The sequence below is a fragment of the Papio anubis genome, chromosome 11 (assembly GCF_008728515.1).
Source record: "Papio anubis isolate 15944 chromosome 11, Panubis1.0, whole genome shotgun sequence".
NCBI lineage: Eukaryota > Metazoa > Chordata > Mammalia > Primates > Cercopithecidae > Papio > Papio anubis.
In genome coordinates this window covers 108,671,827-108,698,289 of record NC_044986.1, presented here as the reverse complement: position 1 = coordinate 108,698,289, position 26,463 = coordinate 108,671,827, and the positions used below count along the sequence as shown (strand labels likewise).

At 37.6% G+C, this 26,463-nt stretch overlaps 1 protein-coding gene across 1 annotated transcript in view; it reads right to left on the bottom strand.

Moving 5' to 3' along the window:
- Window positions 1-26,463, bottom strand: part of ST8SIA6 (ST8 alpha-N-acetyl-neuraminide alpha-2,8-sialyltransferase 6) — a 135,485-nt gene that overhangs the window by 28,446 nt on the left and 80,576 nt on the right. Inside the window, exon 4 of the mRNA XM_031652469.1 lies at window positions 11,781-11,867. Coding sequence (XP_031508329.1) covers window positions 11,781-11,867 — 87 coding nt within the window. The remainder of the gene's footprint in view (window positions 1-11,780; window positions 11,868-26,463) is intronic.

Sequence of the window (26,463 nt, the reverse complement as noted above, 5' to 3'; positions counted from 1 at the left end):
AAGAGGTGAGGGGTGCACCCATGCGGCCGCCTTCAGGTGCCGTTTGCAATGAGCATAAAACTGTGACAGAAGTGACTTGCAAGGACCCCCCAGAGCTCTAATTGCATGGGTGTCCCATGCCTGCCGAAGTGGGTAGATCACGAGGTCAGGAGATTGAGACCATCCTGGCTAACACAGCGAAACCCCATCTCTACTAGAAATACAAAAAATTAGCCGGGCGTGGTGGCGGGCACCTGTAGTCCCAGCTACTCGGGAGGCTGAGGCAGGAGAATCGCTTGAACCCGGGAGGAGGAAGTTGCAGTGAGGCAAGACCGCACCACTGCACTCCAGCCTGGGCGGCAGGGTGAGACTCCGTCTCAAAAGAAAAAAAAAAAAGAAATTAAAGCCGATTGTAAGTGTGAAAAATGCAAGTTCTAAAAATACAAAATCAACAGTTATGATTAATGTTAAGATTTCAGAATATAGTTTAGTTTGCAGACAAAAAAAAATCTAGGTCACTGCCATTATTGTTCCATGTGTGAAGAAGAGAATGTAAAGAAACCAAGTTTTGTTGACGGATTATAAACTTTTATTTAGTTAGATTTTTTAGGGAAGGAAAAGGGAAGAGTAGGAAACTTTTTTGTTGTTGTTTTTTCTTTGCAGACGTTGTCTGGCAACATATTGAGAGCCTGAATTAACACTGAATCCTATGAAAACATTTTTGTAATTATAATGCTGTATCAGTCTTATGTGTAATTACACCAACGTGCTAATTTCTTAAGGGAAATGTTCACAGTATATTTTGTATTTACGCCACCGTCTTTTATAAAAGATCTTATTTCATGAACTTCAATTTACCAGACCAAGTCCTAACTGTAGGCTTCAGCAAGGACCAGCAATGCACGTGTATTTCAAGGAGCTTCATCTGTGCTCTGACTGGGAAACTGTGTCTTGCACAGGTGGAGAAACAGGGAGGCAGGTCATTTCTGCTCATGGTCATTAAATGAGCCGGGTTCACATACCTAAAGGGGCCGTAAGCCAGCGCACATCTCAGGCGTTGTTCCAGGACAGCTCCCACGGTTCACTGTGGAATTCATCATCTTCTGCTCTTTGGCTTCAGCCCTGCACTCAGTTTCTGTTTTTGCCTGGCCTCTGGGAACTGCTTTTGGCTTCTGGCTCCCTTCCAAATCCTAACTTTTCATCTTTGCCCTTAGGCTTCACCCAGCAGAATCTCAAATAAGAATGATCCCTTCCTACCCTGGGTTGTCAGCCCTTATTTAGCCCTAGGCAAGGGCTAAGTAATCTGGGGACAGGGCAGGAAGCGTAACTCTTGGCTCTGCCTATACTCGAGCTGATTAATTTTCAGGGAATTCAGAGCGATTCCTGATTAGACCTGAGAGCCCGTGGTTTGACCGGCCATCTTGAAAGGGAGGGACAAGCCGCAGACAGTCCATATAAAAGTAAGTCCGTTTCTATAGAAAATAATGCACAGAAAGATGATAACCTAGAAAGTTGAAGTTTAATACTTTCTGCTCCGTGTGACCTACTTTCCATCATGAAAATACCAAAGAAAGTTCGAACGGAAGGAACTGAACAGGAAGGGTTGGACCTTACCAAGCGCGTGGTGATGCATATGAAACGATCACAAAAGCAAGACTGGGGTTTATAAATGTTTACACATCCCCTTAGGCAGAGGACTGGAACAGAAACTATTATAGCGCTACTGCTCCATCATAGACTTGCTGTATTTATTGCAGATACCAAGAGTTTAAACTAGTTAGTAAAATATGAATTGTAAGCCAGAAAAATTAAAATGGAAATAATCACAATAGCTACGATGTGCTGAAATTCTAATATGTAACAGCCTCTGTACTGAGCATTTGACATGTTGAATGTTCATAAAAACTCACAGAGGTATGTATTGTCTCCATTTTACTGATAAAGACACTGGCTGGGAAAAGTGGCTTAGCCTAATAAGAATAAAGATGTTGCCATCAATAACCAGCAGCAAAGGTAAAATGGTGCCTTTAAGATGTTCTAGTACGAATTCATTCACTTACAGGGGAGACCAAATTTAAAAGAAAATGAAAGATTAGGGATAACAAACAAGAAACATCAATAATAAAACACCTGAAACAAACAAGACACATGGAGTCAACTTAAAGCTGAGCCTAGAAACCAGACTGTACTCCTCAACCCTTTCCAACTCCTAGTTCCTATAGTGAGTCTTGACCTATTTTCTGAACCACCTAGAAAGATCCTTTGTTCCTCCTGATACACTCCATAAAACACATGGCTCAGATTAACCAGGCCTGTAAATTAAACACACACACACACACACACACACACACACACACAAATGAAAATTTATTAACTGCGGCTAGTGTAATGAAGGTGAATTTCAGGATAGTATGGCAGCAATGACTTAATCAGGTTGTCCAGGGAAGGCTTCCCAGAGGAGGGGATAACTGGTTCTAAACTGGTTGGGGCAGGGGTGGAAGTTGTTGGAGTGATGTGACCGAAGTCCATGGTCCCTCCAGTTACTGGGCAAGAAGTAGATGAGAAGGATTCACCATGGTTCATGGTGACCAGTTTGAAGGTCATGGATTAAGTAGAAGGTACTATGAGAGAGTGGGTATGGACAACTCCTTCCAGGATTTGGCTGTGTAGAGGAGGACAAAGCATCTTTGAGTGTTTAAGAAATGAAACAAAAAATAAAATCGAGATGGCATGCTGACATACTGTGATTTTACAATCAACTGGCTCACGATGAATGCTTGCTTCAAACTAAAGGAGTAGTTTGTGTTATTAAGAAAACAATGATCTAGCCCCAGCTACTCAGGAGGCTGAGGCAGGAGGATCGTTTGAGCCCTGGAGTTCAAGACCAGCCTGGGCCACATAGTGAGACCCCATCGCAACAAAACAAAACAAAACAAAACAAAAATGATCTAAGAAATCCAGTGATTCAGGGATTCTAAAGGCAGGAAAACATACCATTTCAGCCCTAATAGATTGGAAGAAAATTAAGAGCTTCAAATAGACACCACCTTTTTATTTAGCAGCACATCTATACCTCCGTTAAAACAGAGTTGTCTCTTGAACTAGCCACTTGGTACATTGGGAAAAATCCCAGCAACCTAGAGGGCAGCTGCCTGTAGTCTGTGTGATCATCCGGCTGACATCACACTGACAGATAAGATAGTGGCACTTATAGTTAGCCCTGGTTCAGGTTAATCCGGGACACTAATCTCAGAGTAGAGTTTGATCTTCAAACTCCTGACTCCCTAAAAAAACTGGGAAGGTGGCATGACCTACACATTTAGAATCGGAAAGTCAGACATCAGTGATTGCCCCTTAATGAATCTAGTGAGATGCAAAATGGAAGACATTGTGTTCAGAAAAGCCAAGAATATTATGAGACTTCAACAACTGGAGAAGCCTCATGTCATCATCTTGCCACTTTTCCCTTTCCCTGGAACTGCTGAGTGTTCCCTGCTCCCACCCCAGCATCTCTCTTCTAATTGCTTTACTAGGCTTCGCAGTCCAAGTCTTCATCACTTCACACCTGGCCCAGTGCAGGAGAGGCCACCTGTCCTATCTATCCTGTACAAGTCCACTGCACTAATCATTTTTGACATGATATGGCAGAGTGGTCAATGGATATTGAGAATTCCAAGATTAGCTATCCAGTTCCTTCATTTACTAGTGATGACACCTTGGAAAATTCACCTAAACTCTCTGAACCTTTACCTCTTCATTTGTTAAATGGCGGGGGGCGGGGCGGTTAAATTTCTTCCAGAATAAAAGTAAAAAAAAATTGTTAGTACTGTAACCAGGACATGTGTATTTAGCCTTCATTTTACGTTACATTCTTCCACCATCACATATTAGATGAAACCCAAACTCCTAGGGCCCCACGTAACATGACAGCTAAAGAAAGAAAATGAATAAATACCCAAAGGAAACGAAATCAATATGTCAAAAAGGTGTCTACATTCCCATGTTTCCTGCAGCATGATTCACAATAGCCAAGATGTAGAATCAGCCTAAGTGTCCATCAATGGTTGAATGCATATATATATATATGTGTGTGTATATATATGTGTGTGTATATATATATATATACACACACACACACACACACACACACACAGTGGAATAGTATACAGCCTTAAAAAATGAGGAAATTCTGTCATTTGCAGACACCAAGAATAAACCTGGAGGACATTATGCTAAGTGAACTAAGCTAGGCACAGAAAGACAAATACTGCATGATCTCACTTACACGTGGAATCTAAGAAAGTTGAACTTAGAGAAGTACAGAGTAGAATGGTGGTTACAAGAGACTGGGAGGCAAGGGAAATGAGATGATGGTCAAAGGATACAAAGTTTCAGTTGGGCAGAAAGAATACATTTTTCAAGATCTATTGCACAGCAGGGTGACCATAGTTCCTAATAATGTATTGCATATTTCAAAATTGCTAAAAGAGTAGATTTTAAAAGTTCTCACTATAAAAAAAAATGCTAAGCATGTGAGCTGATGGATATGTTAATTAGCCTGATATAATTATTCCACAATGTATGCATATATCTAAACACCATATTTTATTCCATAGATACAATATTCATCAATTAAAAATAAACATTTAAATTTAAAAGAATAATAAGTAAAACTCTTCAAAAAGTCCAAATTCAATCAGCAACTCAGATGTCTAAGTTTTTCGCTTAACAGCTAATGTGTACATTGATATTGTTAAGCTTATAAAAGATCAGCTGACATATGTGAGTAGAATGTCAGAACTAACACAAGGTGAAATGAAATATAAAAGAATATGATGATTAAAGCAAAGGATAGAAAGGCAATTGAAATAGAAACTTATAAGTGAAGGAATAATGTTAAAACACTGGAGAAAGATCTGTCTGCTGGGATATTGTACCAATGTAAACAATGTAATGTATCAGTGAAGACATGGCAAGCAATGTTATATAAGGAAAAGAGAATTTGAAACACAAGGCAGCCTAAAAGGGAGCTTATTTGATATGTGAACATAAAAATATATAGGTAATACTGAGTACAACTTGGGAGATAAATTTTGAAATAGAATTTAGAGGACCAGTGAACGCCATGTGAGTTCTATACACTTTGATGGCAAGGTTTATATTCTGAAGACCAAGGAGAGGAGCTAATCCCTAAATGTGCAAGAGCTAGCTTCTGTTATTAAATACGGCAGAAGTAATGACATGGTGTGGTTTTTGTTGCTTTTTCTAAATGCACAGGCACGCTGTATGGCAATGACAAATAGAAGATGATATGACAGTATATTAATGATGAAAAATGGTCTCGATGCAGAGGAAACAAAGAAAAAACCTTTTTCAATCTGACAACTGACCCAAATCACCTATCATAAAGTATACATCTTCTTAAATTAAAAAAAAAAAACAAAATATGTATTGCTTTCAGCTGTCAATGTAGTCACCCTGTATGAATTGTAAACAGCAAACATTTAGAGGAGAATAGTGGCTCAGAAAAATGAACTTAGTCTTGTATTCTCAAAAGAAGCCCCTAGCAGAGATGATTTTTGGTTTTCTCCAAGAACTTTGTCTCACAGAACAAAATGCCTGGAACATAATAAGGTTCAATAAATGTTAATTGAATGAAAAAGTGTAAGCTCACAAAACACTTACCAAAATCAAACAATACTATTGCTTTTGGAGAAATGGTTCAGAAAATAACTGAAAACTTTGTGGTAAGACTAAGTGTGGTTTTCCAGTTTTATGATCTAATGCAAAAATTTGATTAACTTATCCCATCTCTTTTCATAATTTATGTCCTTTCACAAAGTTAAATCATTAAATGGCATGGTTTGAATAATGTAAATGTCATATAGTTAAAACAATTAACATATGTGGTAGATATGCATGTGTATTTTGTTTAACACTATATTCTTCAAAGAGCGAAAATAAAAATGAAAGCAACACAGTGACTGTTATTTTAGAAATATCAATGAATTTACAAATACAGTACTGGAATCTTTTCTCACATATCCAACACAAGAAAGACAAAGGAATAATTTCCAAGAAATTTTAATGTAATCAAACCCGAGGGGATAATTCAAGATTTAATAAAATTGCCACCATGTAATAGTTATCTGTAACAAAGTAATCGGGCACAAAATACCTGTTTTACAAGTCATTTGAAAGGTATCTCATTTGCATGAGTCATAAATGTGTGGGTTGACATAACAGCACTGTTTCCTGCCACTAAGTTTTCAGTAAATATGTGATTGATAATATTCAGTCACCTTGGATTCCAACTCATCTCTTTGAAATGTGAGGATGTCTAAAAAAATCAAATGGTATTAGTGGCTCCAAAAGAAATTAAGAAACAAAATAATAGTGTGTGTATTTCTTGGGGTGGGGGGGAGCGGGGAAGTAAACTAGAAATTAAGCACTGTTACTGTGTACCTATTAGTTTTCTGTAATTGGTTACGCAAATGAATACGGTTCTTTTAAGTTAGAAAACCATTCAAGAAACTAATGCAGTAATTACCATGCAAGTTACCTAGGGAATCTAAGACTAATTACTGAAGCTACTGATCTTCTGGGATAAAACCTGCTTACCAGAAGTTTCCAGAGTTTCACAAAGGAGGCTTCAAGGGTGAAGCAGAAGTGGGGAAGGAGGAGTAGAGGGTGTCTCATATCATGTTTAATTTAAATTTAAGCATCTCAATGTTATTTTCAAATAGCTGAGTGTCACGTTCAAGCAAATGATTATCCATCATTTTTCTAAAAATCAGAGGGAGAGACTGTGAAGAGCAATAATTTCTTAGACTGAAATCCAGGTAGATTTTTCACAAATTATTCTGTGTATTAGCTTGTCCTTGGAGGGAAGGGGGTAGGGACCTCTTATAGGAGAATCAATCAAATTTTTAAAAGCAGAAAAAGCACACACCTCAACATCGTTGACTTTGTACAACTACAACTAAAAGAAATTAGATACCAAGAAAGAAGAGAGAGCAGGACATCTTCAAGTCTTACTTAAATCTCTCTCTAATTGAGTATCTCACAAAATGCAGTATTCAACTAGTATCTCACAAAATGCAGATTCATAGCGGAAACTTAGAATCTCTGGTAAATTTCAGGTAAATCTGAGCCAGACTCACACCTGTGCTTGGGATAACCACGCCATCATGGAAAGTGAAAAAGGCAATTGAATCCCAAACAGAGTCTCAGGGCCAGAAAGATCCTTAGAAATACATTAGTCCATGTGGAAAGTCCTAGGCTCCCTGAGAATCTGATGAAAGTCACAGATTCTTTTCCCAGAAACACGTACAAAATCTCACAAACAATTTCGAGAGTTTTAGGAAACCACTTTCATGAACTTCAGATTAAGAATCTTCCTAGTTAAGCCTCTCATATTTCCAGGTAAAAGCTGAAGGAAGTTTGAGACTCAAGCGCCAAGCTGCCAAGTTCTCAGTGTTAAATGAGTAAAAGCTTAGGAATCTGTAAAAAGAGGACGAACCCCCCCGAAGCACAAAAAGAAAGTTAAAATTGCTGAGAAGATAGACTTGGAGAAGCCCTATTTCTTACAAAAGCCAGATGTAAACTGCAGTTGCTTTTCTTTTTTGAGAGAATTCATTTTCTCTTAGCATTTATATTTTCCCCAGACCACGGAAAAGGTCTTCTGTATCCAGTTGTCCTAAAATCAGCTCAAACACATCCTGTCCGAGATGCTTTCATCTTCTCTATCCAATTTCTCTTTGAAATTTTTCTATCTGTCAGTAGCAGCATGAGTATTTCAGATGCAAGATTTCTCATTTGACTTTATTTTTCTTCTCCTTCAACGAGAGAACTGGAAGTTAACAAGTAACCAAGTCCTACTAAGTCTTCAGTCATGGAGCAATTTATTGGGTACCATCTATGTGACAGGCACTGGAGATACAAAGATAAACAAGATCTCGCCATATCCCCAAAGGGTTCATAGTGAAGCATCTCTCTCTTAATATTTTCATAACTACCATTGATGTTGTAGGTGGTCACCATTCTGTAGTTACTTGTCTACAGCCAGCCCCTACCTGCTCTGATTTTTCTACACTACCCTCCCTCCTAATACTCCAACTTGCTTTCATTCATTATGCTGTCCGAATACTTTCCCTAAAACAATAAATTCAATTTGTAATTCCTTTGCTAGCAATATTCCTCTTGGGCTCGTGGTATCTACAGAATGTCTGTGGACTTTACTCTGATAACCAGATCTCTGCGCATCAGATCCTTCCTTGTCTGCCTGAAATTATCCCCTTTTCCTTGTGTGCCTAATAGTACAAGTTCATTGCTCCATCCCAACTGGCCTTGAAACTTATTGGCCTTTCTTCCTGGCCTCATCAGTCCCAAATTGGTCTCACCCTCCCTTTCCAGCCATCTTCAGAGCTGTAGCTCAAGTTCTGCCTCTTTTCACAAAACATTTCACAAAACTATATCCCACAGTGCTCTTGCATTAGTATATCACAGTATTTGTCTAAATCACTCATTCTGCTATTCAATCATAAATATTCATATTTATATTTCTTATCTTTCTAAAGTGACTATAAATTCTTTGAGTTCAGTAAGAAAACATTACACTTTTTTTGTTTACTTTCATGCATCCATTTCTTTAATTTTTTTTTTTTTTTTATTGAGGCCCTTTTTGTGCCCAGCACTCTACCAGGCATGAAAAAAGGCTACAGTGCTCTGACTTAGTAAATCTCAAACATTTGTGGCTGAGTAAACTTTATCTTTTTTGATAGCAAGTGACATATTTATTTAAGAAAAATAACTTTTAAGCTTTCTTATTGTTAGATCATTTGACCACAGGAGTCCTATAATTTTCAAATAATCCCTAGGTGTCAACAGTTGGAAGTTTCAAAAATCGGGTTGCAGATGAGTTTAAAATATGTTGACTTGTTTGTATTCTTCCAAATTTAATGTAACTTTTGTAATTGCTGTTTAAAAATTACCACATTTAAAAAACTCACATTCTACTGTTCTTCAATTTGGTTGGTATAAAATACTTGAAGTAAATAAAATTAAAAATAATTTAACTACCTGACATCTATAATTACAGGGAACATATCTATAATACCGGCTTTATAAACAAGCCAGAGATTCCCCAGATTTGGCTAGCTATATTGGTAAAAATTTAGGAAAGTAGGTGGTTTATTATTATTTAATTGCATAGACTTCTGTTGAGGGTTTCTATAATTTAGTTTAGAAATATGCCCATAAAAAGAACATTACAATATAATAAATATTCAAGTCAATAAATAAATGTGCCTTTTCTTGGGTTACCTTCCCCCAAAAGAATCCCCAAGAAGGGGATTTCCTTTTGCTCTTATCAGGCATCTAAGCTAAGGGCAGATCTAAATCTAACTCAGAATGGAAATGATTCGAAGTTGGCCTTCAGTTCTTTTTTTTTTGAGACGGAGTCTTGCTCTGTCATATCATCCAGGCTAGAGTGCAATGGCGTGATCTGCAACCTCTGCCTCCCGGGTTCAAGTGATTCTCCTGCCTCAGCCTCCTGAGTAGCTGGGATTACAAGTGCGTGCCACCACTTTTGGCTAATTTTTTTCTTTTTTTTTTGTATTTTTAGTAGAGATGGGGTTTCACCATGTTGGTCAGATTGCTCTTGATCTCCTGACCTCAGGTGATCCACCCGCCTCCTTGGCCTCCCAAGATGCTGGGAATACAGGTGTGAGCCACCGCGCCCAGCCCCTTGAGTTATTTTAAAAACTGGGTTTTCCAGGGATTCAAAGTTGGCCTTAAGTTCTTTTGAAAACTGTTTTTTCCAGGGATTGCTGGAAGCTCTGCTCAGCTTCTCTGCCTCTCAGCCAAATTTTGCTTTTGTATTCAGCAAGTTCTTTATAAGAAAAACCAGCCCAAATTGATGGGTTCCCCTCACCTTCTGGGCTTTAGTCCTTTAAATTCTCCCTGCCTTGGTGGCACTCCAGTGTCCTCACACAGGTGTTTGGCATACTTTGTTTTATTTTCATTACTCTCAGGAGGCTTGGTCTCAACAGCCACAAGTAAAAGCTCCTATACTCCCTACTTGGATCATTACAGTCATTACAAATCTATCTTTCCAGTTAATTATCTTAGATTGATCCTCAGTAGCTCACGACCTGAATCTCTCCCTCTTCTTGTCTATTCTGTATATGCAGAAAATCAGACTCTGTTATCACTTGCTGACCCTGTGATCATTTAGGTTATGATTATGCAATTTTCAATCTCATCTTCCTGCCACCAGGACCTCTCAAATCCAGTCTTAAATAGATTGGATTTGGCATAAAACGTCCTGGAAATGAAATAAACAGGAATCCCCTTTCCAGCCTCTCTTCCTAAAATATCAGGTTGGAAAGATGTTTAATGATGTCCTGCAGGAAGTCATGATGATATCCATGTGTCTACCCAGTGGAGGGAAGATACCCATTTTTAGCTTTGACACCACCAGGAAGGTACTCTTTCACCTACTGGGGGTGGAGCAGAACCCCCCTCACATTGGCAGCAGAATCAAAGGCAGTTGGTCCAATCATACCAGCATATTCTGCTAAAGAAGGAACAGGCAGAGCCACTACATAAGGCAAACAAGAAGAGCTGCCTTCCCATATAAAAAAAGAGAACCATACTGCAGATATTTCTTAGAGTATTATAGGGGAAAGCAAAGCCTCTTTAGTAATATTTTTTACAAGTTTAATACTTCAAGTAAACTTTGAAAATAATGAGTAAAGATAAAGACATGTCTCTGGATTGTAATAGGATAAAATAATTTGGCATAGGATGAAATTGGAATGGTATGTACAGGAAAGAATCAGAATGTGGAAAAAAAGGAGGAAGAGGAGGAAGAAAGGAGGAGGAGGAATGAGGAGGAGGAGAGGGAGGGAAGGAGGGAGGGAGAAAGGAAGGGAGGGAGGAAGGAAGGGAGGAAGGAAGGAAGGAGAAGAAAAAGAATAAGGAGGAGGAGGAGGAAAGAAGAAAGAAGAAAAGAAGAAGAGGAAGAGCAAAAAGAAGGAGGAGGAGGAGGAAAGAAGAGAAAGAAGAAAGAAGAAGAAGATGAAGAGGAAGGAGGAGGAGAAAAAAGAAAAGAAGCCTCCCTCAAACAAAAACCAGAACAATCCAGACCAAGCAAGCACAGAGACAACTGACCTTGATTTATGATATGTGGAGGTATGGTGGGCAAGAACTATTAGATAAGTATTGATGCTCCCTCACTGCATATTGCTTTGACAACAAAATTAATTTCTGTCTGGATGGGCTACAAGTTCTCCAACCACAGCCCTATAATGGTCAAGTGACACCTCCTCTCTGGGTTATTACTTAGAGCAACTCACACCCATGAATGTCACTTGTGTTAAAAAGTGAATGAGGAAAAACTGGAAGAAACAAAAGTTGTTCTAAAGTGATGGGATTATAGATTATTATGTTTTCCAAACATTCTTTAATACTATGATATTTTATTTACTAAATAAATATCAAATATCAGTGGTACCAAAAAACACAACATCTTCTAAAATATAACTTAAAAACATAATAAAATCTTTCTTTTGAATTTGGCATTTCCTGTAATTAAAACAGTGACATAATGCAAATTTCTACACAAGAAATGGAGATGGAATGCCCTGTGGCTCATGACAGGGTCTTAGAATTCAGTCGGCCTCATTGCCAGCTGGGGTTGGTTCTACTTCTCTTTTTAATAACATATTGCCTATTTCTCTACAAAGCAAATGAACAAGACATTTTTTAAATCTCATATTATTTATGAAAAAAATTACCTAAAATTTGCATATTCTTCTGCTTGCCGTTTCCATGGACAACTCTGTATATCTGTGATAATCTGAAGGTAGTCGTTCTCTGAATACCTAAAAATTAAATGTCAATATAATTAGAAAATAATGATCTCATATGTGAGTGTTCTTAGAAGATACTTTTATAATCTACTCACTTTAGTCTAAATATTTTTTGATACAAGATGAGGCAGAAATAATTAAAATCATACTCATTTCAAAACACTGAGAAAATAAAATTTGTAAATGATTATTATGCTGGTTTAGGGATTTATAACTTGCACATATCATAAGCCAAGTGTAGTATTAAAAACCATGACAACACACCAACTCACATATATATCTTATGGACATTGCACCTTGGCTTGAAATAATTGACAAATAAATATATCTTTTATAGATGTTTTATAGATGTTTGCCATAAATACATACTCAATAGATTTTTTTCAGACTCTTAAGTTCACATATTTACCTCGGAATGTATAGACAAAAATTTCCTCCAAATAATTATACTAAGTTATAATTTTGAACTGTATATTCAACACCCGGATTGAACTGTTGAGAGAGAAGTTTATTGACGTAAAAATCTATAGCTAGAGTGGTATAGTTTGAGAAGCACTGAGCAGGATCCCAGTCCCCAGTAGATCTCTCCCTATGTGAAATTCCACCATTAAGTATTAATTTATAAAGCACAGAATATCCTTTAGTCTTTGTGTTCTCATTTGAAATGCAAATATCCCTTTGAGTGAGAAAACTCTTAAACTTTATTTCAATTAGTAACTTATTCATTAGTTGCCAGCTATTAGTGATCAAAGGCTCTACAACAATGAGATAGAATATATGTTGAAGACATAGTGGAGAAGAAAAATGAAACCAGACTGATATCTAGATTGACAGAACGTGATGAAGAGTACTGGGAATGTAAAATATGAAAATACATATGAAAGACTTTTTCTTATTTTTCTAAGTCTTCTTGAAAGATAATTGTTTAAAGTGACTATAATAATGTTTGAGGTGGGGTTATATATGTAGCCATAAATGCATGACAACTACAGAACAAAAGCCAGAAAGAGGTGGAGGCGGGGAAGTGGAAATTGAAGTGATATAAATCATTTGACAACTGACAGCAATAAGAAAAAGATGAATACTCTTCACCTAAAACAACCAGCAAAACCAAACAAAATCATAAAAATGTTATCATAAAAATACTCAATCCAAAGGAAGGCAGAAAAAGAGGGAAGGGAATAAAGAACAGGTAGAGAACAAACAGCAACATGGCAGATTTAGGCCCAACTGTGTGACTAATCTCAACAAATATAAATGATCTAGGCATACCAATTAAAAGGCAAAAAATGTCAAACTGGGAGAAGAAGATGAAGAAGAAGAAGAAGAGGAAGAGGAAGAAGAAGAGGAAGAAGAAGGGAAGAAGAGGAAGAAGCAGAAGCAGAAGCAGAAGAAGCAGAAGAAGCAGAAGCAGAAGCAGAAGAAGAAGAAGAAGAAGAAGAAGAAGAAGAAGAAGAAGAAGAAGAAGAAGGAGAATAATAATCAACCAATCCACATGTTGTCTACATGAAACATATTAAAAGTAAAAAGATAAGAATATAAAAGTAAAAAGATAAATAAAAGTAAATAAAAGTAAAAAGATAAGAATCATTAAAACAAAGTTAGAAGGGCTATATTCATAGTATATTTCTGAGCAAGGAATATTATTACAAGAAAATAATATTTCCAAGCAAAGAATATTAATGAAAAAAATGAGATTAGAGTAGAAATTGATAAAATCTTTAAAATTCAATGCGATCAAAAACTCGTTCTTTGAAAACATCAATAAAATTGATAAAACTCTTGCCACACTGATTAGAAAAAAGTGAGAGAAGATACAAATGACCAGTACCAGAAATGAGAGAGGATGGAGTGCTAAGAATCCTTAAAACATTAAAAGTATAATAACTTTATGCCAAAGTTGGTGACTTAGATGCAATTGATATGTGTTGAAAGACACAAACTACCAAAGGCCACTCAAGAAGAAATTGATAACAAATAGTCCTATAGCCATTAATAAAATTGATTTTGTAATTAAAATTCTTCCTGCAAAAAAAAAAACAAACAAAACACTAGGCCCAAATGGCTTCACTGAAGAATTTTATCAACATTTAAGGAATACTAATATCAATTGTAGGCAAAGTCTTCTAGAAAATTGAAGGGAGTAAGACACTTCCCAACTCACTATATGAGAACAGGGTTACCCTGATACAAAAATAAGGAAAAAATATTCAAAAAAAAAAAAGGCCAGAATTTCTTATAAAGATAGATGCAAAAAATCCTCAACAAAATATAATTGAATTGAATCCAACAACATGAAGAAAGGATAAAGCACTGTGACCAACTGAGGTGTATATCAGGAATTTGGTTTATTTTAAAATCAATCAAGGCAGCTCACCATATTAACAGAATAAAAAAAAAACACAAATAATAATCTCAGCACACAAAAGGATTTGACCTGATCCAACATTCAGCAATGACAAAAACTTTCACAAAATTTAGTGAAAAACAGAATTTCCAACCTGATAAGCGCATTTTACAAAAACACCTATGGCTAGGATGATACTTAATGGTGAAAGACTGAATGATGAATGCTTTCCCCCTACAATCAGGAAAAAGACAAGCATGTCCACTTTTACCATCTCTATTCCACATTGTATTAGAGGTCCAAGCAATGCAATAGAGAAGAAAAGGAAATAAAGCCATCCAGATTAAAAAGGAAATAGTAAAACTGTCTTTATTCAGAGATGTCATAATCATCTAATGATCGTAGAAATGATGTATACATATGCCAACACTTGACAAATTATACACTTGAGTTGAAGTTCATTGAACATTACTCCTCAAAAAACTTTTAAATGTTTATTACTAAACTAAAAATTGTATTTTCCATGATGCTATAACTAAGATAATAAGCACTATATATCAGCTGTTTTTAAGGATCAAATATTTAAAATTTGAAATATGATTTATTATGAACCTAGAGTATATTTAAATTGATATGCTTTTTTAAAGAGTTCCCTGGATAGCTAATAAGTTGCTACCCTCCTATGAGCTCTCAGACTGCTTTGACCAACATTACTATAATAGCCTCTCTCACGTTAAATTTAATTATGAGTTTACATGTTGGTTTCTCAGTCTGTCCCTTCCCCTCAGGACTTTGAGGACTGACCATTTCTGGCCCAGCACAATCCCTACGACATGCTGATTTGTTTTTATTAACCTAGGAAATGCATTTTATTTATTTATTTATTTAGAGATGGAATCTTGCTCTGTTGCCCAGGCTGGAGTGCAGTGGCGTGATCTTGGCTCACTGCAACCTCCGCCTTCCCGGTTCAAGCTATTCTCCTGCCTCAGTCTCCTGAGTAGCTGGGATTACAGGCACACATCCCCGTGCCTGGCTAATTTTTGTATTTCTCATAGAGATGAAGTTTCACCATGTTGGTCAGGCTGATCTCGAACTCCTGACCTTGTGATTCACCCGCCTCAGCCTCCCAAAGTGCTGGCATTACAGGCCTGAGTCACTGCGCCCAGCCTGGAAATGCAGGTTTAAATATAAATACAACATGTAATAAGGTCATAAACTATTCTGAATAAGCTCAAAGCTTGGATTATGGTTTCCACTTAAAACTTCCCTCAGTACTGACTTCCACTGACTTTTCCTATTTACAAATCTCCCCATTTAAAGCCCAGCCCTCCTTCAATTTATCTATCGCTTGAGAATTCTCACATTAGAGCTAATAGCGCATTAGTCAATTTTCTCAGTCCAGTAATCCAATTCACCCTTCTTAATTTCCCAGTTTCTTAGTATTAAAGGCATGCGTGTGTGTGTGTGTGTGTGTGTCAAACTACTACCCCCTTTTTCCATGAGTAATGTATACATTATCTATACCCATCTTCCTTTTTGGGCTCCATCAATAGTAATCAATGTAGAACTTGCCGATTAGGTCACAGGAAATGGAGAAAGGGGGTTATATTGCTTGGTAGTAGAGATCTAACCTCTGCAACTTAAAGAATACAATAAATCCCTATCTCTTTTTGGCTGACTCTTGGACTTGAGGGAAATCTCCCTTCTCAGCCCTCTTTGTTGGCATGGCGTGGGTTAAGGATCCTCTCGTTCCTTCCTCCATCCTTTATCTTATTAATACTCGGGAGTTGGCTCATACAAGCTTATGGGAGCTGACTGTTAAGTTTTCAGGAATGTTGTGAACAGGTTATTAAACCATTGGTAGCTTGAAATCAGGCAAAGTTGAAGCATTTACGCCACAGGAATTGGTAAATTTGACAAATCAGGTTTCTCTGCTTCCCCCCTCCACCCAAGCTAATAGTAAAACATGAATGAGCTCACCATAGCTCCTATGCTTCTCATCCCAGCTGTGAGCCTATTGGCCTGGCTCCCACTCATTCATTATCCCCATAGTTTGAGCTTCACTGAGGCTTGCTGAAAAGGCCAGATAAGATTTTGCTGCCACTTCTAACTCATCAAATAAGACTGATCCAGAGTGGTTCTGGGTTGTACAAAACTAACATGTAGCATCCAAACAGCAAGGACTACCTTGGCAAATTAAAGATGACGTTATTAACACCAAAATTGTGTGCAAATGCTCCTGAGTATATGATACTTTTACTTTAGCTTACTTGAAAAGCAGAGATTTTTTTGCAATCATTCTTGCCTGTATATTGAGCTTAGTCTGGAACATTAAAATTGCCATCCACGGACAATTGGGAAAAACATGCATTGTAGAATATGGATAGCCTTTAAAATATTTTGTTTTAAACATCCCTCCCCCTGTATATTGTAGCTGGTTCCAATTTAACCTAATATTGAAAGATGCCAATCATAATGTATCTAAGTTTACTGGTAAGTTAGCTGAATAAAACGGCCTTTGACTTTATGGTCACTGATATGTAAAATGAAGTGAATACCTTATAGCAGACCCATCTATTATTAGATATACTTCTGGTCATTTTATATTGGAAGACAGTCCTCAAGGTACTTACTCCCTGAGATTATGTGTTCAAAAATTTATTTTTATGTCCAATCTAGAAATGAAGCCTTATCCTCTGATATCATAGAGGGGAAAACAAGAATAAGGGATATCAAAGGGAAGTTTTTTCTAAGTGCTTGCCCTTTTTAGTGAAAGTTAAATCACCAACAGCTTTTTGAGAAAATTAAGATTGCCACAGGATCATCGCAATTATAAAATGGAAGCATGGTTGCAACCAAAAATCATTTGAGGAGGAAAAATCACATGTGTGCTCCAGCTGTGGGCCAATTTGGGGATAGGCGTGTCTCTGCAACAGCTTCCTGTTAAGTAAAATGTTCTAAATCACATCATATTTTCTGCACACTTACATATAGAGTTGATTTTCAGTTTATAAAGCATATATCTCACCCCAAAGTCTTGGGAGGTAGCTCTGCTTCAGATATCATTTCTGTGTTTCTGGATGACAAAACTGAGAGTTGTGAGAAGATAAACAGCTTGCTCAATATTGCATTGCATGTAGATGAGCTAAGAATTAAACTCATGTCTTTTGATTCACATTCTGGCTCTTTCCAACATATCATGTTGTGTCTCATCTATTTTCATAATGAAACTGAAAACTAATCCCATCAGAAACGTTTTCTGTCCCAAGACATACAATAAATCACACTAAATAATGCAGCAAGTTATGTTCAAAAGAATAAATAATATCTATTTAAATCATTATTAGTAATACTCAAAATGAGCCACAAATTATAAATAACCTACTAAATGATAATAAATGTCATATTAAAATTTTAAACATTTTCCTAGAAACGTCTCTTTGAAGATGAAGACCCACATGCTGTGACTAGTTTTATCTCAATTAAGATATAAATAGGGCTTATAAAGCACTAGAATTTATGGTTAATTAATTAAATGATTAAATATTTACAGAAGTTCCCCCTTTCGTATGGTTTCATTTTCTTCAGTTCCAGCTACCCATGGTGAACCACAGTCCAAAAATATTAAATGGAACATTCCAGAAATAAACAATTCATAAGTTTAAAATTGTGGACTGCTCTGAGTGGCCTATGAAATCTCACATCGTCCTGCTCCATCTTGCCTAGGATGTAAATCATCCTTCGTTCAGCAGATCCACCCTGTCTATGCTACCTCTCTGCTGACTTAGTTACTTAGTAGCTGTCTCAGTTATGAGACTGAAATAACATGGTATATATAGGGTTCTGCACTATCTGTGGATTCAAGCATCCACAGAGGGTCTTGAAACATATCCCATGCAGATAAGGGAGACTACTGTATTGGGTACTTACTACGTACCTAGAAGTTATCTTGGAGATACTCATTTACTAGTCTTATTTAAGCAGCTGAGATACCGACTTGGTTTCCTATGACATCTCTTCATGGTGAAAGCCCGCCATTTTTCATCCATTGAAATAGGTGGGGATAACACAGTAATATTAAGTCAATAGTTTTCTGAGTGATGTTCTGTGTAGATCAAAAAGTCTTTTGCAGCATTTTCACCAAGCCCCTGAAGAGCTCAGCTGTACTTGAAAATAAATTCTGCAAACGAATACAGTGCTACAAGACGTTCAGTCAATATAGTCAATCATTTCCACTGAGTAATACTCTTTAAAGGAATAGCTAATGAGTGTATGAAAGCTAAACTAGAAGTGCGTGGCAGGTAGACTGAGTTGAGCTATGCAGTGGCACTGACATTTTATCCACTAAAGGTAAAAGAGTCCAAATCACATTGTTTTCAGCTATGCACGATGGTAACTTCTAATTAGAGTGTCATGGGTATTGTCAACTGGCATGGGAAAAAGGGATCTGAAACTTTTATTTTCTCCATATCTTTTAATGTCCCTCAGACAAGTTAAATAAATATTAGAATATAGCTTCAGAGATTAACTCCTGAAGATGCCAATGTACTTCTTCACAGCTCCAGTGAAATCTCCAAAGTGCTAAAGTGTATTATTTGAAAAAGCCAGGTGTTCTTTTTTTTTTTTTTTTTTTTTCTTTAGGGATGCTTCCTTTGTTCTAGAAAATTAACTTCTCGGGTAGACGTATTAGGCATATACTTAAGATGTGCTAGGAAATGCTGTGAGCAGTGACTAACCTTAGCCAACCAAGAAAGAATGGTGCATCTATTTACAAAGAGGTGGGATGCGATGTAGGAAAAGCTACACAGATTGGTGGAGCACACTAGGGCCATCAACAGGGTAGAGTAAGACAGCTGTTCCTACCCCCAAATCTACAGGTGACCCAGAAAGAGCTGTGATTGTAGGTGAAGACAAGGGTGGTAGCCTTTGGTAGAAGATGCAGTCATCCCTAATCCCAGCTCACAGGAGGAATCCAGGGGAGTAAATCCCCCAAACTCTCTCTCCTTCCATTCTCCTGCCAATGACTCCCATAGGCTGAACCTAACCAAAAGCCAAAGGGTAAGAGGGTCCAACTAATGTAGTCCAAGGAAGTCAGCCTCAAGGACATGCAGCAAGAAGAAAAAGGACGGATGGTAGATCTGAATGATCAGCCAAGAATTTATAGCACAAATGGCAATCTATTCATGATGCTATTTCTCAGCATTATTTTGGGGTAACTGAATTGCACTTCAATGGAAAATTTGATACAATGCCAAAATCAACCAGTAGCTCACAGCAAAACACAAAACAGAATTTTCAGTTGTATTAGTCCATTTTCATACTGCTAGGAAGAAATACCAGAGAGTGGGTAATACATAAAGAAAAAGAGGTTTAATGAACTCACAGTTCCCTATGGCTGGGGAGGCCTCACAAACATGGAGGAAGGCAAAGGAGGAGCAAAGGCACATCTTACATGGCAGCAGACGAGAGTGTGTGCAGGGGAACTGTGCTTTATAAAACCATCAGATCTCTTGAGAACTATTTACTATCACAAGAACAGCATGGGAAAACCCATCCCCATGATTGAATTACCTCCTACCAGGTCCCTCCCACAACACATGGGGATTATGGGAGCTGTAATTCAAGATGAGACTTGGGTGGGGACACAACCAAACCCTATCACTTCTTCTTTACAAATATCTGCAACCTGCAAATATATCACCAGGATACAGAGAATCAATAAACAAATAATGAGTCTGATATTTAAGATTTTCATATTTCCTCTTGTCATACGATCACTATAAGATTTCTAAAGATGAAAAAATTAATGGCCCACTTTTCAAGGTTCAAGGAAATCTCCAGACATATAAGAGGATATTCAGAGATGAAAGTGACAATTTAGTGATCTTATACTATCAGTTTTTACAAATAAGACCTATAAATTGCAGCGTCTGATAGAACCAATAAATTCACTATTTCACCATTTCTTGAAGTTACAACAGTAAATGAGCAAGCATGCACAGAACACCTGCTAAGATTCTTAAGCCATATATGAGTGGCTGTTAACCTTTTGCATCTTCAGTTGTCCCAACTCACATACGCTGAGTTGTCCCTTCCCTCCCTCTTGACTCTCCTATGCACAACTCCTATATCTATTACATATCCCTACAGCACTTACCCTTTTTTTTCATGTATTTATTGAAAAAATATGTATCGGGCATTTGCTATGCATGAGACACTGTTCTATGCATCAGTAGTAATCAACACAACACAAAAATCTATGTCCTTCATGGTGGATTACAGGCATGGTGGCTCATGCCTGTAATCCCAGCACTTTGGGAGGCCAAGGCCGGCAGGTCACCTGAGGTCAGGAGTTTGAGACCAGCCTGACTATCACGGATAAATCCCATCTCTACTAAAAAAAAAAAAAAAGTAGCCGGGCATGTTAGTGCATGCCAGTTACTTGTGAGGCAGAGGCGGGAGAACTGCTTGAACCTGGTGGGCAGTGGTTGCAGTGAGCTGAGATCACACCATTGCACTCTGGCCTGGGCAACAAGAGTGAAACTCCATCTCAAAACAAACAAATAAACAAACAAAAACACTATATTCTCATGAAGTTTATATTGTAAGGGTTGATAGCAAACTGAAATAATACATACATTAATAGAGTGTTACAGCGCTAGGTACTTCAACGTACTAAGTAATAAAATAAAAAAAAAAGAAAAGAAAAGAAAAGAAAGCAGGACAATAGGGAAAGAAAGTATTAGGAACAGGGTTGCAGTTGATGTAGGGTGGCCAAGGAAGCCCTCACTGAGAGGTGATAAATGAGCAAATACTTGAAAAATGTATAATTAATTAATTAATAATTAGTAAGCTGTGCAAATATGAGGGGGTGCAAGTGTGGGCAGAACATTCTGGGCCAAGTAAATGACAATTGCAAAGGCTGGAGATAGAGGCAGGCATGGTGTGTTTGAGGGACACAAAATGATCTGGGTGGCTATAATCCACCTCTGAGTCACTCCTGAATCCAGTCATGATGGTGGCAGGAGATGAGATCAGAAAGTTAATAAGAAGTCTGATGGTATTGGCCTTGCTATTCAAAGTGTGGACCTGAGACTAGTGGTATTGGCATCACATAGGATAGGCTTGTTAAGAATGCAGTATCTCAGGTCCCATCCCTGACCCACAAAATTAAATCTATATTGAAACAAAATCCCATAGGTGATATGTAGTTAAAAGTTTTTATAGCTTGATTGCAATATAATTTGTATGCCACATAATGCACCCCTCATATGTGTACTGTTAAGTGGTTGTTGTTATATTCACAGATGTGTTCAAACATCACCACAGTCAATTTTACAACATTTTAATCACCTCAAAAAAAAAAAATCCTGTATCCTTTATCACTCCCTGCATCCCATAAGTTTTGGTATGCCATATCTTCATTTTCATTCATCTTAAAGTATTTTCTAATTCTCCTTTTGATTTTATAATTATTATATATTGCTAATGGATGACCTTAGTCATTATAAAATCTCCTTCTTTATCTCTTAACTTTTTTGTTTTAAAAAGTCTGTTTTGTCTGATATCAGTAGAGCCACTCCAGCTTTCTTGTGGTTGCTATTTGCACAGTGTATCTTTTTCCATCCTTTTACTTTCAATCTATTGTATCTTTGAGTCTAAAGTGTGTCTTCTGTAGACAGCATAGAATTGGATCTTGTTTTTAACTCAGTGTGACAACCTCTGACTTTTGATTGGGTGATTTAATCCATTCAAATTTAATATTGTTATTTTATGTCTGCTATTTTACTTTTTGTTTGCTGTATGTTTCACATTCTTTTTTGTCTCTCTATTTTTCTTTTATAGCTTTGTTTTGACTTAGGTAAATATTTTCTAATGTAACATCTTACATCTTTAATAATTTTAACTATTTTGAATGTGATTGCTCTAAGGTTTACCATACACATCTTAACTTATCAGAATCTGCTTCAAATTTATACTAGTTTAATTGTAGAGATACATAGAAACATTATTCCTACATAGCTCTATTCTTTTTTCTCCTTTATTATATTATTATTATAGGTATTACACCTATTAATGTTACAAACCCAACTGTACCTTGTTATCATTATTACTTTATCATCTCTTGTCATTTCTATAGCACAGTATACCTTTGCTCCAACCCACTTCCTTTGTGCTGTTAATGGCAAACATATACATATATATTTGAGAAGCACTTGTAAGAACTTTGTAGGTCACTGGAAGAACTTTGTCCTTTATTTTGAGTGAAACTGAAAGACTTTCGAGCAGAGAAGTTATCTGTCTACTTACAGAAGTAGGATCCCCCTGCCTACTTTGTTGAAAATAGTCCTTAAGAGAGCAAGAGGTGGAAGCTGGGAGAAAATTAAGAGATGTTTGCCATCATCCAGCAGAGGGATGAAGGTGGCTTAAACCAAAGTGGGATTGGTGGGGTTAGGAAGAAATCAGCAGCTTCTGGTTTGATTTGAAGGTAGCCAATACGATTTAATTATAGATTGGACATGGTATGGCTAAAAAGAGAGGAATCAAGGATAACTCCAAAGTTTCAGGCCCAAGCAACTGGCAGGACAGACATGTCATTAACTGATACAGGGAAGAGTGCTAAAGTGCAAAGTTTACAGGGAAGTCCGGGAGATCACTGTGAGATAGACTAGGTTTGAGATCCCTTATAGACATTCCAGGAATGCTGTGACTGAACAGGGATACATACAAATCTGTGAAGAGGTTCAGGTGGGAGATAGAAATTTGGGAATTGTCAGTATGGCATTTAAAACCATGAGACTAAATGAGGTCCTTGAGGGATGAGGATGAAGAGAAATGACGCCTGAGCATTGAGTTCTGGACATACAGTGTCAAAAAAAGGAGACGTGAGAAGGAATCTACAGTGAAGAATGAGAAAGGGCCAGGTGCCATGGCTTATGCCTGTAATCCCAGCACCTTGGAAGGCCGAGGTGGGAGGATGACCTGAGGTCAGGAGTTCGAGACCAGCCTGGCCAACATGGTGAAACCCCTTCTCTACTAAAAAATACAAAAAAGTAGCCGGGCGTGGTAGCACACACCTGTAATACCAGTTAATTGGGAGGCTGCGACAGCAGAATTGCTTGAACCCAGGAGGCAGAGGTTGCAGTGAGCTGAGGTCATGCCATTGCACTCCAGCCTGGGTGACAGAGTAAGACTCCGTCAAAAAAAAAAAAAAAAAAAGAATGAGAAGAGAAAGCCACTGTATGATAAATATTTGTTTAAATATACGACTCTCTTAATATACTGTGGACTGCCAAGAAATAGAAATAATGTATTTATTGTCATGCTCCTTGTATACAAGAGTTCTGAATCCCTTCTCAACCATGTATACTTTGAAAAAGCTTCCCAGTGAGTCTAATGCACTCTCCAGGTCAAAAAGAACTCTTCCTGTGCTTGCCATGGTATTGGGCACATAGTAGTTGCTTTGCGTTTCTGAAGTTAATATTTAATATATGACTAGAACTTAAAAATGTCCAAAGCTTTCAGACATCAGTTTTGAATGATGACAGTAATTAGCCATCAGCCAGGATCTTACCAAGAGAACTATACTGATACCCAAGCTGCAAGTAAGGTACTGCTGCATAAGATAATGCTATCTAAGTACATTTCTATTATGGATGCTTGTGTAAAATAAGTTATAAAAAGTGAGGAACGTGTATTACTATTTTGGAGCTGGATCACTTTTGAATAGTTTCACATTATACAATCAAAATCCAATGCCTTTTTCTTTTCAAATTTCTGACTTACAATTCTGCTGTCATTAAGAGTGGCGCCACCGGGCACAGTGGCTCACGCCTGTAATACCAGCACTTTGGGAGGCAGAGGCAGGGGAATCACTTGAGGTCAGGAGATTCAGACCATCCTGGCCAACATGGTGAAATCCCATCTCTACTAAAAATACAATAATTAACCAGTCGTGGTGGCGTGCACCTGTAGTCCCAGATGCCTGGGAGGCTGAGGCAGGAGAATAGCTTGAACCCAGGAGGCACAGGTTGCACTGAGCTGAGATCGCGCCACTATACTCCAATCTGGCGATGGAGCGAGACTCTGTCTCGGAAAAAAAAAAAAAAAAAAAAAAAGAGTAATGCCGGCCGGGCGCAGTGGCTCACGCCTGTAATCCCAGCATTTTGGGAGGCCAAGGCAGGCGGATCACCTGAGGTTGGGAGCTCCAGAACAGCCTGACCAACATGGAGAAACCCCATGTCTACTAAAAATAGAAAAATTAGCCGGGTGTGGTGGCGCATGCCTGTAATCCTAACTACTCAGGAGGCTGAGGCAGGAGAATTGCTTGAACCCGGGAGGCAGAGGTTGCTGTTAACCAAGATCGTGCCATTGCACTCTAGCCTGGATGACAGTGCTGGACTCTATCTCAAAAACAAAACAAAACAAACAAACAAACAAAAAAGAGTGGTGCCTTGGAGTAGTGAAAAGAGAATAGTTAGAATTTTATCCAAATCCCAGCTCTGCCATTTGTAACTGTCTGATGTTCTGGAAGCCATCCTCAGAGCTCATTTGTCTCACTTGTAAAATTAAAATAGTAAAATGTACTCTGAAGAAATATTGCAAGAACTATACATACATTTAAATTACCTGGCAGAGACTTAGCCCACAAAAATGGTAATTGTGACTATCACTATTGATAATTATGGTAATAATAATTATCATCATTATGACAAAAATAGAATAATGTAAAGCATTATGAACTGAGTAATGGGTTAGTTATCCATGACTATGTAGCAAATTACTCCAAAACTTCGTGGCTTAAAATAACAGTAAACATTCATTGTTGCACAGAACTCACGAAGTCTCTTATGACCTTTCTTGAAAGTCACACATTATTTCTGCAATATTCTGTTGGTTACACGGGGCAGCCCTCTTTGGGCTGACAGGGACTATAGAAGTGTATAAATACCAGGAAGAGAGGATCTTTCAGGCTGCGATCTGAGAGACCAAAATAGATAGCCTTTTATGAACTAGGAAGGACCACAAGGTTAGGAAAACAAAAGTTACCTACAGATCGAGGGTACAGGGCATCTAGGATGGCAACTCTATAAATTCCCATGGCTGTAAGAAAAACCACACTCTTTCTAAACTCCCTAATAGGAGCTATTAGGCAATTTATCAGGCTGATTTATAACCCAGATAACCTTAGCTATGATTGAACGGAGGACAGCCTTACAAACATTGTTTGCTGGCAAGCAACTCCAGCAGACCTTAAGCCAGTTTCAGCAGTTTATAGAGGCTGTGCACAAACTGTCTTTCTGTCCTAGAGTTCACCTTTTGACATAAGGAGCCGAATTCCACCTCATTTAAATGCTAAAACCCACCCCAAAGTGAATATGGGATGTATGTTACATATATAGCACATGAACTTGACTCCCCCTTATAAATATGCATAACTTTTCCCCAAAACCTGCTGAATATGCTTGACTTTACCATGTAATACAGACCCTGTGAGGCATAAAACCCAACCCGCTCTTCCTCTCTTTAAAGAGAGAGCACCTATGGTCCACGTTGGAGACTCTCTTCCCAGTTTGCCAACTGATATTGCCAATAAAGCCCTCCTTTCTACCATTTTAGTCACCTCGCAGCTCTGGCTACCACACATAGCAAATAAACTATACCTTTAACATTGCCTGTTATATTTGAAGACATTGAAAACAGCAACAGATTTGCTTTCTTTCCCGATGCCACTTTTAAAATTGAAAATAATTCAAATTACTTCTCAACGACTTTAAATAAGTTTGATTATTTTTATTGCCATGGTCTTCCCAGAAAGGCTTTGTTCAAATGACTAGTTATTTGAGGAAGTATGAGGAAGCCTTCTGATATGAATGTGTAATCAACATTGTAGTCTAACTAGCAAGCCAGCATTTCCATTTTTCTGAGAGAAAATTCGGTTTTGTTTCCACTGACAAGTACTTATAATAAAATAATACACGATTCCAATCTTCAGCATAGTAAATATGATAGTAAGGCACTCTTACCAAGTATTAGTTAAGGAATTCAGATTAGGATTATGCTAGCTATTTTTTAACATCAACAGCCACAATACACACACACACACACACACACACACACACACACACAAACACATGGGAAAAATACAGTCTTTTATTTCTCATCCTCCCACTAACAGATTGCATGACTTTGAACAAGTCATAATACCATTTTTTTACCTTTAAACTGAGGGAATTAGATTTAAAAAAAAGTCATATATGC